At 34.5% G+C, this 13,385-nt stretch overlaps 1 protein-coding gene across 2 annotated transcripts in view; it reads right to left on the reverse strand.

Moving 5' to 3' along the window:
• Positions 1-153: 153 nt before the first annotated feature.
• Positions 154-13,385, reverse strand: part of LOC106880341 (conserved oligomeric Golgi complex subunit 7) — a 33,981-nt gene continuing 20,749 nt past the window's right edge. For both annotated transcript variants that reach the window (XM_014930223.3, XM_014930222.3), the window contains exons 16-24: positions 12,230-12,295; positions 11,623-11,761; positions 9,486-9,606; positions 8,532-8,635; positions 7,565-7,695; positions 5,970-6,053; positions 3,926-4,040; positions 3,008-3,139; positions 154-1,634 (exon numbers count right to left, since the gene is read on the reverse strand). In XM_014930223.3, the coding sequence (XP_014785709.1) occupies positions 1,471-1,634; positions 3,008-3,139; positions 3,926-4,040; positions 5,970-6,053; positions 7,565-7,695; positions 8,532-8,635; positions 9,486-9,606; positions 11,623-11,761; positions 12,230-12,295 (1,056 nt within the window). In that variant the 3' untranslated portion in view covers positions 154-1,470. The remainder of the gene's footprint in view (positions 1,635-3,007; positions 3,140-3,925; positions 4,041-5,969; positions 6,054-7,564; positions 7,696-8,531; positions 8,636-9,485; positions 9,607-11,622; positions 11,762-12,229; positions 12,296-13,385) is intronic.

Genomic DNA, 13,385 nt, shown 5'->3' on the forward strand with positions numbered 1-13,385 from the left:
GCCAGATATCACCATGTCATATTTTACAACTCAACCTGTATGGACACTCTCTCTCTCACCATTGTAAATACAATGAACCAGTGACTGTCCTATTGGGACCCTCTAACCAACAACACAGAATGCAATATAAAATAAATAAGACATCTAACAGAATAACATAATTCGGGATATATTTTGTCCCTCCTTTTTTTATTTATTTATTTACAATTTCTTATTAATAAAAAATTTTCTTTCTGTCTGAGCAAATAAGTCTTTTATTGAAGGAAAGGAAAGGCAGCTTATTTATAAAAGTCTTCTGCCTGCTGCTGTTACATGAGATTGGAATGTTTCGCTCTTGATACTGAATTGTTCTGGCAAGTTCCTCAACAACAGACAAAACTAATAATATATATGTATATATGCTCACATCACCCAACAGAAGGAAAAACAAGAAAAAATCATTGATACTGTGATAACTGTTGCCAGTAGTGAATTAAAAACCACTTTTGGCTGTTAATGGAAATTAAAAAATGTGTTAAAATGTATCCTCTGCCACCACTTCAAAATATTAGATGATTTCTATGTATTTACATGTCTCTAATTTCTACTCCATGAATATAATGAACCTTATTTAACCTATATGTGTGTGTTTGTGTGTGTATACACATTTAGAAGCCTGGGAGAACCACAATTTAAAGTAAAGTGCTCAGTAACATGATAGAGTGCATGTTTCTTTTGAGTTTCAAAATCATCTGAAGTAACATGATTAGTCTTCTAATTTCGTCCCCTGAATAAACATATATACATGCATGTGAGTGTGCTCTAGAGTAAACTCTTGGTAAGCAGAACCATTTGATTTCTCCTGTATTTGTAACCCCACTTCAGAAAGGCATGGATATCACTACTTCCAAATATCCCCTAAAGGAAATATGTTAATGACATAATAATGAATATTGTTGATTATGAACAGATAAACAGAAAATGCAGACACTGGATCTTTCTGTATGTTACCTGTGTGTGTATCAGTATTCAATACTTGGTGTGCTGTTCTGTTTTTTTTTTTTGCATATATTTAAACTGAGGTAATAAGTAACCTTGGTTTGAAAATGTATATGGCTATTATTCAGAGTATTATAGATACGAAAACTTGTGTGCAACCATCATGGATATTTGATCAACAAGGCACCTGGTTTAGTGTCTATGAAACCGAGTGGCCAAGTGAGTTACCAACTACCCCATTACAAATATGAACTCTACATAATGTGTATCATGCCCTTTTCTTGTTTGTACATGTGTGTGGCCGACAAAAGCCTTATAAGTGAATTTGGTAGGCAGAAGTTATCACTGTGTGCATACATGTGTATGTTATTGCTTGTACCTCTTGACAGGGATATATATATATATATATATATATATATACACACACATACACTCAAAAATAAATAAAAACAACAATTTGTTATGAAGTATCCTGGAACATACGGCCTATTATTACAGCTCAATGTTTCTCATCTGGCTTATCACATTGGCCAGTCTTTGAGGCATTCGACTAGCAAGAGGCCGGAATTCATCTGGTTCAGCTTTCAATAGCTGCTTGATGTCATGCATTTGTTCTGCACTTAGACCAAGGTCATCCAAAACATTGCATAAGTAATCTGCAAATGGAAAGAATAGCAAGTCTGAGATAGTCTAAGAGAGTTACAAGAATATTAACAAACTTGAAGAAAATTAAAAACTAACAAAATTACCTTAAATTATGGGTTTTTAAAAATTAACTTCAGTTTCAGTTTTACAGATTTAGATTAATTCTCTTGCTCTATTTACTAATTGTTAATGAAAATATCTTAGTTTTCTAAATTCTAAATATCAAATAGAGAAAAAGAAAATTCAAAATCAATAAAACCTACCTCCATGACTATGTCTCCTTCTACCCCACTCCTCTTATCTTACTCATTCTTCCGCCTTTCTATGCCCCTTCATCTATTCACTGTATCATTGCCACCCATCAAAGGGAAAACATTAGAAATGATCATATTCAAGCTCCACTTTATCATTAGAATATCTCTCTTCCATCATGGTGCTTGAGTAATGTGAGTCAGTTAACATCCTATACATGCTCCCCTTCTTCTTCCCCAGGTTTCTCTTAACATCCACCACTCTCTTACCATTGTTATCTCAACAATTCATCACTCAATCACTCTCAGTAGTTATCACTGCTCTTCTATGCTCTTAACTGCAAAATGCCTCCCCTCAATTATTTTTATGAAAACACATCACCTCTTTCTTACCAAACATGCAGACTGCCATTAGGGTTTCCCTCATTACTGTTCTCTGTTCAATTACTTTTTATGACACTCTTTCATTTCAACTTTCTCTTCCATTTTAACCACACTATTTCCTCCTTCGTACTATCACCTTAGTTCATCTTCTGCAATTGCCTTGAACCACAAAGGACAACAAAGAACAGTAACGTCTCTTTTGTGGAGGGCGTATGCATGATAATGTTGGTGTCCAGACAAGAAGCATGCATCATTCTGTCAAATGGTTGGTGTTAGGAAGGGGAGCTAGTCAAAGAAACTATACCAAAACAAGAAAGGCAGTAACTTCAAGTGGGAATCAATATGAGACCAGTATGAAAAGCTAGTGTAAAATAATCATAATGGGTTCCATACTGTTTCTCTTTACCAAATTCTGTATTGATCAATTAAATATCAGGGAGTTGAACTCTGATATTAAGTTCATCATTTGGTTGTTAAACAAACTTCTTAACCACATTTCCAAACTTGTGTCTTCATTGATCTTAGCTTTCCACAGATAGCTTTCACTAACAACACCTGTTCACTCGTTACCTATATATACACCAACAGTCATTTTTCCTACATCAGCTAATAATATCCAGCTGCTTTTCTCTCTCTCTCCTAATTTGTAATCTGCCATTCATCTAGGTTAACATTATACATCGAAACTATCACATATCTTTCATTAGTCTCTGCAGATAAAACCAATTATTTAGAACCTGTTTACTTACCAAGATCTGTGACAAGTTGTTTGGTGCCATGCGGACTGAGTTCATAAATCTTCAGGATTTCTTCTGAATACAAAAACATTGTTCCTCGGGCAATAGACTGCAGCCACAAATCAGCACTGTGTTCAGGAATGTCTACAAATCATTAAAAGACCATTAGTTGATGTAGTTTATACCAAACCAGCCTTGCTCAAGCAGACTTATGTCTAAAAGCATTCCAGCCTTGATTTCTCAGACCTTGAGTAGCTTGGATTACATTATCCAATGTATCCTCTTTTTAAGACAGTAGATTATAATTTGAGGGAACTAAGCTATTATTTCCAGCAGGTTGAGTGACTAAGTGTCTAAATCAGTTTATGGAATTTATTTTTGTTTCTAAATATGCTGAATTCAAATACTGTGATGGTGGGAATTTACCTTGGAAGTTGATGAAATATTAGTTATATGATGTGATCCAATTCAATAATCTACATGCTATAAAGTGGCCTGTTGCTTTTGTATTATTAATGGAAAGTGCTTGTTTGATTAACTCCATATTCTGGGAACTGAAACCATTGTCTTCAACTCAGTTCATTGTATATTGTATGTAGAAGAAGGAAACATGTATATTTTGTTTGGTTGTGACAGAATTGGGAACTCTTTGGTAAAACATTGTTTTAATAGTTTGCAATAGCTGAGTGCTAGTGCTCCCCATCATAGAAACAATATCAATACTGTTCTACTTTCAGAATAAACTTTAAAATGAATGAACTATTCTTCCAATAAATTGAGGTTTCAATATCTATTTGAAGAAATCTCACCTGAATTACACTACTAAAGTCTTTGGTATATTAACAACTTTTGGTAACTTACTATTCCCATCCTCTGTAAATTTGAGGCCCTTATAACACTGAAAGAGAGAAATATCCAGAACTACATTACCTTGATCCTCAGTGTATGGCAAACGTCCATGTTGCAATGCTACAGTGACAGCTTGATTGTCTTGGATTATATATGGTTCCAATAACTGTGGTAAGGTCATTAAGTACTGACCAACCTGTTGGAGATAAATTAGCGGCTTTTGTAATATAACAAAGTAATGAAATCAGTAAAAATGCTTCTATATATGTATTGATCACACTATTAATAAAGTAACTCAACCATAATTTTAAATGGTCACTGAAAATATCAACAGAAATTATCTACATGAGTACTAACCAACAAGGGCAGTTCTACAAGGTTATTCAACCTGCAATAAATAGCAACTAAATCTCAAATCTTAACCTACTATTTTGAAAAAAAATGACATCAGATAATGTAGTCTTTGTACACTATGCCTAAAAAAGAGAGGATGATTATAACCAGAATAATCTCTAACCCAATATCCTTTCTTTTCCAACTGGGGTCACCATGTATCTACTCTGTCGCTGTTAATCTCTCAAGTGGTACAAAACCACACCCAGTTCTAGTTGAGGGGTCTTTATCTGGCTAAGTATTTGGCGATCCTATTGGTGCTGGTGCTTCATAAAAAGCACTGGTGCTGGTGCCACATAAAAAGCACTCAGTACATTCTGTAAAGTGGTTGGCTTTAAGAAGGGCATCTAGCTGTAGAAACCATGCCAAAACAGACAATAGAATCTGGTGCAGCTCCTAGTCTTGCCAGCTTTCATCAAACTGTCCAACCCATACTAGCATGGAAAACAGACGTTAAGTGATGATGATGATGATGACAATGAATTGAGATGGGACAGTGACCATAACCTTTAGTGTCCATTTCCAGCCAAGTTAGGAGACAGAGTAGTGGCCATAACCTCCAGAGTTTTTTTTTACCAGCCAACTCCCAAATATTTTAAGTCCAACAAAGATAATACTTCCCTCTAAACCAACTGGAGCTTGATTTAACTGACATGAACAAACAAATAGTTTTTGAGCTAAAACATAATTTTGTCAAGTAAGGAGCACAATTCTTGGCTGGCTTAACATAACCAAACTAAAATATCTATTTTTATAGCCACATGATACACATACACATATGTATACACTATATACATAGACACACACATGACATACATTCACAATATACAATACATATACATATATGACTCATACACAAATGTATATATACACACATGCACCTGTTGGAAAGTTCTATTCAATTTTTGCTCTTAACCACTATGCCATAATTGCCCATGGGTTAAGAGCGTGGGCTACTAACCCCAAGATTCCGAGTTCGATTTCAAACAGTGACCTGAACAATAATAATAATAATATCAAAAAATACCTTAGGAATGAGAACCCAGGTTCGAAATTTCCCCCAAGACACCTGAACAAGGCTGGAGGGTATATCAACCGAAATGTGTTAACAACGAACAAGATGAGGACAAATATCCGTCGAATGTAAAAAATGTACATAATTCCTCATCTCTTAAATATAGAACTATATCAGAGAGAAATGTCTAAACCCAAATTTAATCACAAAAAAGAAAAGAATTTAGTTTCATTTTTTAAGCTTAAATTTGATTTGAATTTGAAGTTCAATGTAAGACGAAACTTTTCACAATTTCAGTCGATTGATTTATAATAGATTTATTGATTTGTAATAGATTTTATTGCTCATTGATTTGTAATTCAATATGAAACTGTGAGAGACAAGTAAGAAGTTAATTACAACTGGAATTACCAACATTAAAAATACCTAATTAGGAAACACAAAATAATCTGAAAAATTTATTAAAATATTGACAATGTCCTTTCCACTAATGGGAATAGAAAGGTCTTTCAAACACTGATTAGTTAGTAAAGTGTTAAAGTTAATTTCTGATTAAATTAACTGATGACACTATAAAATACCTATAGTAAATTATAGAGTGAAGGTTTAAACATATCATTGACCATATAACCACCAACACTACACTAAATTTTATCACTAAGTACACCATCTAATGTATGAATTGAAGTAATCAACAAACAGAAATTACAGTCTTACCTTTGTGATATATTCTTGAGGTGAAAGACTAAATGCAGGAAGGTCAGAGGTTATGGCTGTTCCAGCACTCAGGGATGTCCACACCTGCAAATTAGAAACTTCAAATAGAATTGGAACAAAAATTTAAAGAAAAGGAATTGGGTCTTTTAATGGAAATTTTGAAAGTTTTTCAAGAAACAATCGATGGAATCAGTAGGTGTTGTCTGTAACATTTTTCACTTTTGATACTAACCCTCACCCAAGACCACTGCTAGTGCTATGGTACCAAATTGCTTTAAAGCATTTAATAATTTTAATAATTTATATTTAAATTCCATCATAACATAAGAACTCTTATTATGCTCCAAACATCAATTTGATGGAAATTTTCTACTTTACTAGATTCTTCAAAGTTGATTATTTCTCAAATTAATCAAAACATATTGGCACTGCATGTTTCACTGGAAATATGGACTTGAAAGGGTTTAAAGAAATGGGAAGACTTTATTAACTTAAAAAGGAATAACAGTTTGAATGATGTCTAGACATGATATAGAAGCAGTGATGTAAATAAAGTTGGTGAAAGACATCATATGGCTAACAAACAAAAACTCACTCAACACTACACTGCTTGCTATTCATGTTTTCTAAAACTGCCTGCTTGCTTCTCTCAGCTAGCAGGCAGTGTATCATCTTTATTTAAGTTCCTTTTATTCAACTGTTTCTCCCCATACATTAAATACTTCAATCATTTCTTTCCAAAACTACTACATAGACTGGTGAGATTGGTTTAGTTGACGGTTAGCTGAAAATTGTGGGTAAGGAGGTCCCATTCCACAAAATTTCCAGTTAACCATCAACTAAATCAATCTCACTAGTCTATGAGGAGGCACAAAAGACAATGAGCATTGCCACTATCTCTCTTCCTAATTAATGACAATAAAACCAAACAAAACAAGATATATTTGTTCTCATTAATTCAACAATTAGTTTTTTCACAACACTTCCAATAAATAAATTATAGAAAACTGAAATATCCATTGAAACCCAACAAGATCAAAATCATGATCCTTCAACTGTTAGAGCCACATACTTTATAGAATCTAGATTTTTTCTAAATGTTTCATAAGTGTTGATGGATTTTTTAAGGATTTGTGCCCAGATCTTGTTTCATGATGTAAAGTGAATTAGAAATAAACCTGTCTCTGGATAGGACACCAGTCTATCACAAGTAACATTCACAGATGACGTAGTGTCAACAACAACATGAACCAAAGTAATGCGGAATAAAGCGTTCTACCTAGAAATATTTGTTGAATCAAAGAGGGAATTTCTACACAGTTAATCAACCTGCAAAAAATAACAGCTAAATCTCCCTCAAACTGAATCTTATTGTCTAAAAGACACACTGGATTTTGTAATCCAGAGTATACTATATCTGTAATAAAGACAGGATCATCATAGTAGGACCATCCTTTTAATCATAGGACTGCTTGATCACAGCTGATTTGGAACTAAACAAAAATCACCTACAATGGATCTGAACTGACAACATCTGAGATACTAGTCCCACATGTTATTTACTCATAAGTTTGCTGTCATAAACTGTTACTAACCTCCATGTTGGCCATTCCAACGAGATGTTTCTTGAGCTGAGCAAAAACAATATCAAAACCAAACTTATGCACTTCCTGACTGAGTTTGAACATTTCCTTGGTGACATCAGACAACACTGATGGTGTATCACCTGAAGGAGAGAGAAAGTTAAATGACGATGATGATAATTTCTGATTAAGACACAAGGCCATAAATTTATGGGATGAGAACAGTGGATTAAATTAACCCCAGAAGGATAAACTATAATAGTGACCACAGGGGATTTGAACTCAGAAGGGACATAACTAATTTTGGCATTTTGTCCATCATGGTAACATATACTTAAGAACATCAGATAGAATGCCTTTTGGCATTTGTTCTACCTCTCTGTGCTGCAAATACAAATCCCACCAAGGCCTTTTTTTACCTTTCATCCTTTCGGAGTTGTTAAAATAAGTAATAAATGGGGTTGATTCTTCTCTATCCCTTTCTCTCTCTTTCTGAAAGAAATTATCTGTGTTCAAATCTGGAGAGGAATGGGTTCTAAGAAGAACACCTATATAACAATGGTTCCCCTTGTTATGACTCCATAACGAATTAAGAGACACATCATATCCTGTCACTTCTATCAACTGATAGTCAAATAATTTTTCACTCAGGTAGATGGCCACAAATGTAAGGGGATGGGTAGAGCCTGATAAAACATCCCAAGTATTTAACTGATATTTTTATTTGATCCTAGAAGTTAGCTTCAGCCAGGTTTAAACTCAGAATGTAGAGGGATGCAACTAAATAACACAAGATGTTTTTTTCCAATTCTGCCAATCATCTTTTAGTTTCTATCTACCTAATCCACTCATAAGGCTTTAGTTGGCCCAGGGCAATAGTAGAAGACACTGCTGTACAGTGGAACTGAACCATAATGGTGGTAACCCAACTTAAAAAATAAAATTTCTTTTTAATAACATGATTTCCAAAAGTATTTACCTTCCTCAAGTTTCAAGACAAACTCTTCAAGAATTTCTATATCTGCTTCATCTTCCAACAAAAGAGAGGCATGGCGCTGGAAAAGAGACACTTTCTTGCCAGTCCTGTACACAAAATATGAGATTTAAGTCAAATATTAACAAACATTTGAGTAACAGTCAAGAGTTTAGAAATCATTTTAATATTTTAAAATTTAGAGAAGACAAGGACAACACCCATAGATGTTGTTGGGTCTCCAAGACTGGTAGAGTTTGGTCATGGTGTGGTGACAGTGAGGATGATGGTGGTGATAGTGGTTCATATATGTGGATGGATGCATGAGTGTGTGGTATGGTAATTTTACTTGGGCCATATAGAAAAATTTTTGTCGAGTAACAATTATGAAAAAACTAAATGATAATGGTTTTGAATTCTAGCACAGGGCCAGCAATTTTGGGGGAGGGTTAAGTCAGTTACATTGACCCCAGTATTCAAGTGATACTTATTTCAACAACCCTGAAGGGTTGAAAGGCAAAGTCGACCTCAGTGGAATTTGAACTCAGAATGTAAAGATCAAAATGCAGCTAAGCATTTTGCCCAGCATGCTAATGATTCTGCAAGCTTGCCACCTTAAAGAACTAAATAATAATAATAATAATAATAATTGTTTCTAATGCAGGTAAAAACCATAAAATTGGGGAAAGTGAACAATTGATTATATCAATCCCACTACTTTATTTCATCAACCTAAGAAGAATGAAGTTGACCTTGGTAGGATTGGGACTCAGAACAAGAACTCGAACAAATACTGCAGGATATTTTATACAATCAATAATAATAATGGTTCAAATCAATAATATCATAGTTATCTAACTATCAGAGGATGGTGACTAATATTAAGTTATTTTATTGTAAACTGCAAGCTACAAAAAAACAAAAAGGACATAATTGTTACTTAATATAGGCATGACTTACTTTTTATCAGTAGTTTCTTTAAGTGGTGAATGCTGACTGGGTAAGAAGTATTTGCCTAAGGTTGAGATGATATTATTGATGAGGGTTTTATCAAGTTCTTCAGTCTGTATGATCAACTCTCCTGAATGCAACAACAATAACAAACATCTATTAAGACAATCAAAGTAAAATAAATATAGAGTAAACTGAAAAAACAAAAGAAGTCTTCACTTTTGACAGAACTGTAGTGTTTAGTAGAGTGCCTGATCAGATATAAATATATACACAGGGCCTTCCAAACAAATTTGGTAAAGCTGAATAAGAATGCATTTGGGTCCTGAGTAGAGGGGAATGTTGCTCAAAATTCAAGGGGACTGTGAATTTTTTAGTGGGTACGGGAGGTCCTCCATAGCATTCAGGACCTTGGTCTAATGTACAGGCCGAATCCACTCCCTAGCTCTTACAAACTATATTCACATAAATATTTTCACATACAGATATAGACATAACACCACTTTTACTCTACAATATCTCAATACAGTTAAATATATAACAAGTAAGAGTTGAAAGGAATATGGTACAAGTCAATTAAAAGACATAAAATTAGAAGCTACAACAGTCTAAAAAGTAATAATGATGATGATGATTTCTTTATTGACCAGAAAAAGTTTACACAAAGAAAATCCTTAAGGATGCCACAAGACAAAACCTTGAGTGTGTGTGTGTGTGTATTTGTGTAAATAGGAGTAACAAAAAAAAAAGTAATAACATTTTCACAATAAGTATTCCTCAATAGGGAGGAAATGTTTGAGGGCTATTCTGGGATTTGTGCCTTTTCTTAGTTCCTTATCTCTGATTTACAGATATATACTCAAGATGGGCCTATTCACTCACGCCATTCTCACCACTCTCATCTACCTTTCAACAAAATGGCTAGAAAGCAACACTTCTTTTATTTTCCTCTTCAGGTTTTGATTTAGGCACAAAGCCAGCATCTTTGATAGGAGGGGTTAATTAGTACCACTGACCCTAGTACTTGACAGGTACTTTATTTTATCAACCCTGAGAAGATGTGGAGTTTGAAGAACAAAATAATACCAGTGGTCCTCAAAGTGCTAGGACTCATGAACAAAAAAGCAGAAAATACCATGAACTATATCCTGAGTAACATCAATACCAACAAAGTAGATCACACTACTGGAAACAACCTCCATACTACAGTATGTGCTGTTTAATTAACTATTTTCCTGTATAATGCTTCAGACCATAGGCTGGAGCTGGCTCTACAAGATATAATACATAAAGGAGGAGGAGAATGGCAATGATGATGATGACAACTTGATCTATGGGTTGCTGTGTGGATAACTAAATGAGAATTTGATACGTTATACTATCTGATCTGTCACCATTATGTTGGAGAAAGTTTGTTACTAAATAGATTTTGCAGTTTAATAAGGCTTTAATAAGTTGTTGACCTTGCTGTTGGATTAGATTGAAATAGATTAATCAATGACAAATCCACAATGTCACTAATATTATGGACTACAAGATATGGAAACTGTTGTTGTTGAAGGTCTTGTCATCAGCACTATCATGTCTGCAATGAAGATACCATCACTTGATATAGCTGCAAATAAGAAGCAACAAACTAAAAACAAATTGTTGCTGAAAACATTGTCAAATTGATAAGAGTTTTATTTCCCCATGTTAAGTTCAATCCTTGCTAGAGTTGTGAAGAGCTCTAGCTGCTAAATATTCCTAAAATTCACATGAAGACAGAGACGTCAGAGGGACTCCTATGTTTCAATGTTTGACTACAGGACCACTAAACTAAGACTGTTTCAGGACAGCCTTATTCCAGGGAACCTATAATCAAAGCCGTTTCAGCAGTAAGCATTTCATTTTAAATCAGACGTAGTATATCTAAGATTACATTGTTCAATGTAACCTTTTATTTTTAGACAGTACATTGTGATTTGAGAAGTACATGGCTGCATTTTCTAGGAGAACCACAACTACCCAGAGATTTCTTTGTTGACTTGAGTTTCTAACAGGTTAAGAGACTTGACACAAAACTACTTACTGTAAATCAAACACATGAATACACAAATACATAAGAGAAATGAGAAAGAATGAAAAGAGTATACTGCATACAGACCACAGATTTGAATCATCCGTAAGGATTGTTGAAATAGAGACCAATCTTCAAAATCTTCCTGCTGTCGACCAATATAACACTTTGCCCTTACATTTGACAGAACTCTCTTGAACTCTCGGCAGTAACTGATATAGAACATCTAAAGAATAAAGGAATGCAAAATATATAAATGCATATTCAAATATATCTTATGATATTTTCATTGTTTTTTAGTTTGTTTTTACCATGCTGGTATAGGTTGAACATTTACTGAGGCAATATTTTATGGTGGAATGCCCTGCCTGTTGCCAACCTGTACTTGCTTTTTAAGCTAAGGGACACTGCTTATAAGGGGCATAAACAATGTTTCTGTTTTGCCCAGATAGTGCCAGTGCGAAGATGTGGACACACACACAAATGATGAGTTTCCAAGCACTTTACATCTCATAAATTTCCCTCAAAGTTATTGGTCATGCCATTCAATGAGATGGAACCCAAAACCCTCATGGTTGCAAAGTAATCTTCTTAATTATAAAAGTTTTCACTTTGTGTGTGTGTGTCTTGGGTCAGTGGGTATGCATGTAAATATTTGTCAGTACACCTTGGTATATAATATATAATGACATACCTTTAGTGCTTCCAATAAGTACAGATATCCAAAGCCATCAGTAAACTGGATACACCTCTCATTAGCCTAAAATGTAAAATTTACTTTCATTAATATACAAGGTCTGAGATGTTGCAAAATATTCCATGTGGTAATGGTAATGAATATTCCATGTGGTAATGGTGGTAGACGTAAAGGTAATGAGGATGACAGTGATGTTAGTGATGTTTATGGACTTGATAATGATGAAGATGATCATAGCTAAATATCTACCTGTTGGTATTGTTACACTAACCACTACCAGCACCCACAGCAAATTAAATTCTAATTTCTCTGTCCACAGTATGATCTGAGGTTCTTCATCTTAACCGTTTCCTGTACAAGGGCTCCATTACTAAGTACAACAGATGTCATGTGGGACTTTGTATCATGGTCCCATCACAAATATCTACCAACAGGATGAAAGAGATTAACAGTTATGAGTAGAGGTATGGCTGTGTGATAAAGAGCATCTTTTAGCAACTTTATGGTTCTGGGTTTGATTCCACTGCATGAAGCTTTGAGCAAGTGTCTTCTACCGCAGCCTCAAATCAACCAAAGACTCGAGTGAAATTTAGTCAACAGAAACTGGGTGTAAGCTTTTCAAAAGGAGTGTTCCTGTCTTAAGTGGTGGGCTAACTTTGTTGCCTGGCTTCACGGTCTGGTTCTTTGATGCCTTTAGTGGAGAACACTCTATGACAATCACCAAGGCTGGATCACTGAACTGAGAATAACTCCCTCCTGTCATACAAGTTTTGGAAGTACTGAAAATGAATTAAGGTTTCTCGTCTCAGTAAACCATCAAAAAGAGGTTACAGAAGAGAAATTCTAGATTTACCACTCACATACAAACTATTAGAAATACAAATATTAGCAAATTGCAAATACACTCCATATATAACCTTACATACATGAACTGACCTAATAGCAGAAATATGGCCAAGACTTATTTATTGGGCGGGAATAGATGGTGATAGTTTGTGGTTTGTATGTGATTATGTGATGTGAAGAACAATGTTTAGAATGACACACCAGTTTGTTATTTTACATAACAGAATGGATAATTAAGATTGAAGAATGTCGTTAATTAGTCATAGACAGTCTGACAGGTGACAGAAATGTTTTGGTTTTAAATGAA

Source organism: Octopus bimaculoides, chromosome 3, assembly GCF_046866305.1.
Source record: "Octopus bimaculoides isolate indiv1 chromosome 3, ASM4686630v1, whole genome shotgun sequence".
Lineage (NCBI taxonomy): Eukaryota > Metazoa > Mollusca > Cephalopoda > Octopoda > Octopodidae > Octopus > Octopus bimaculoides.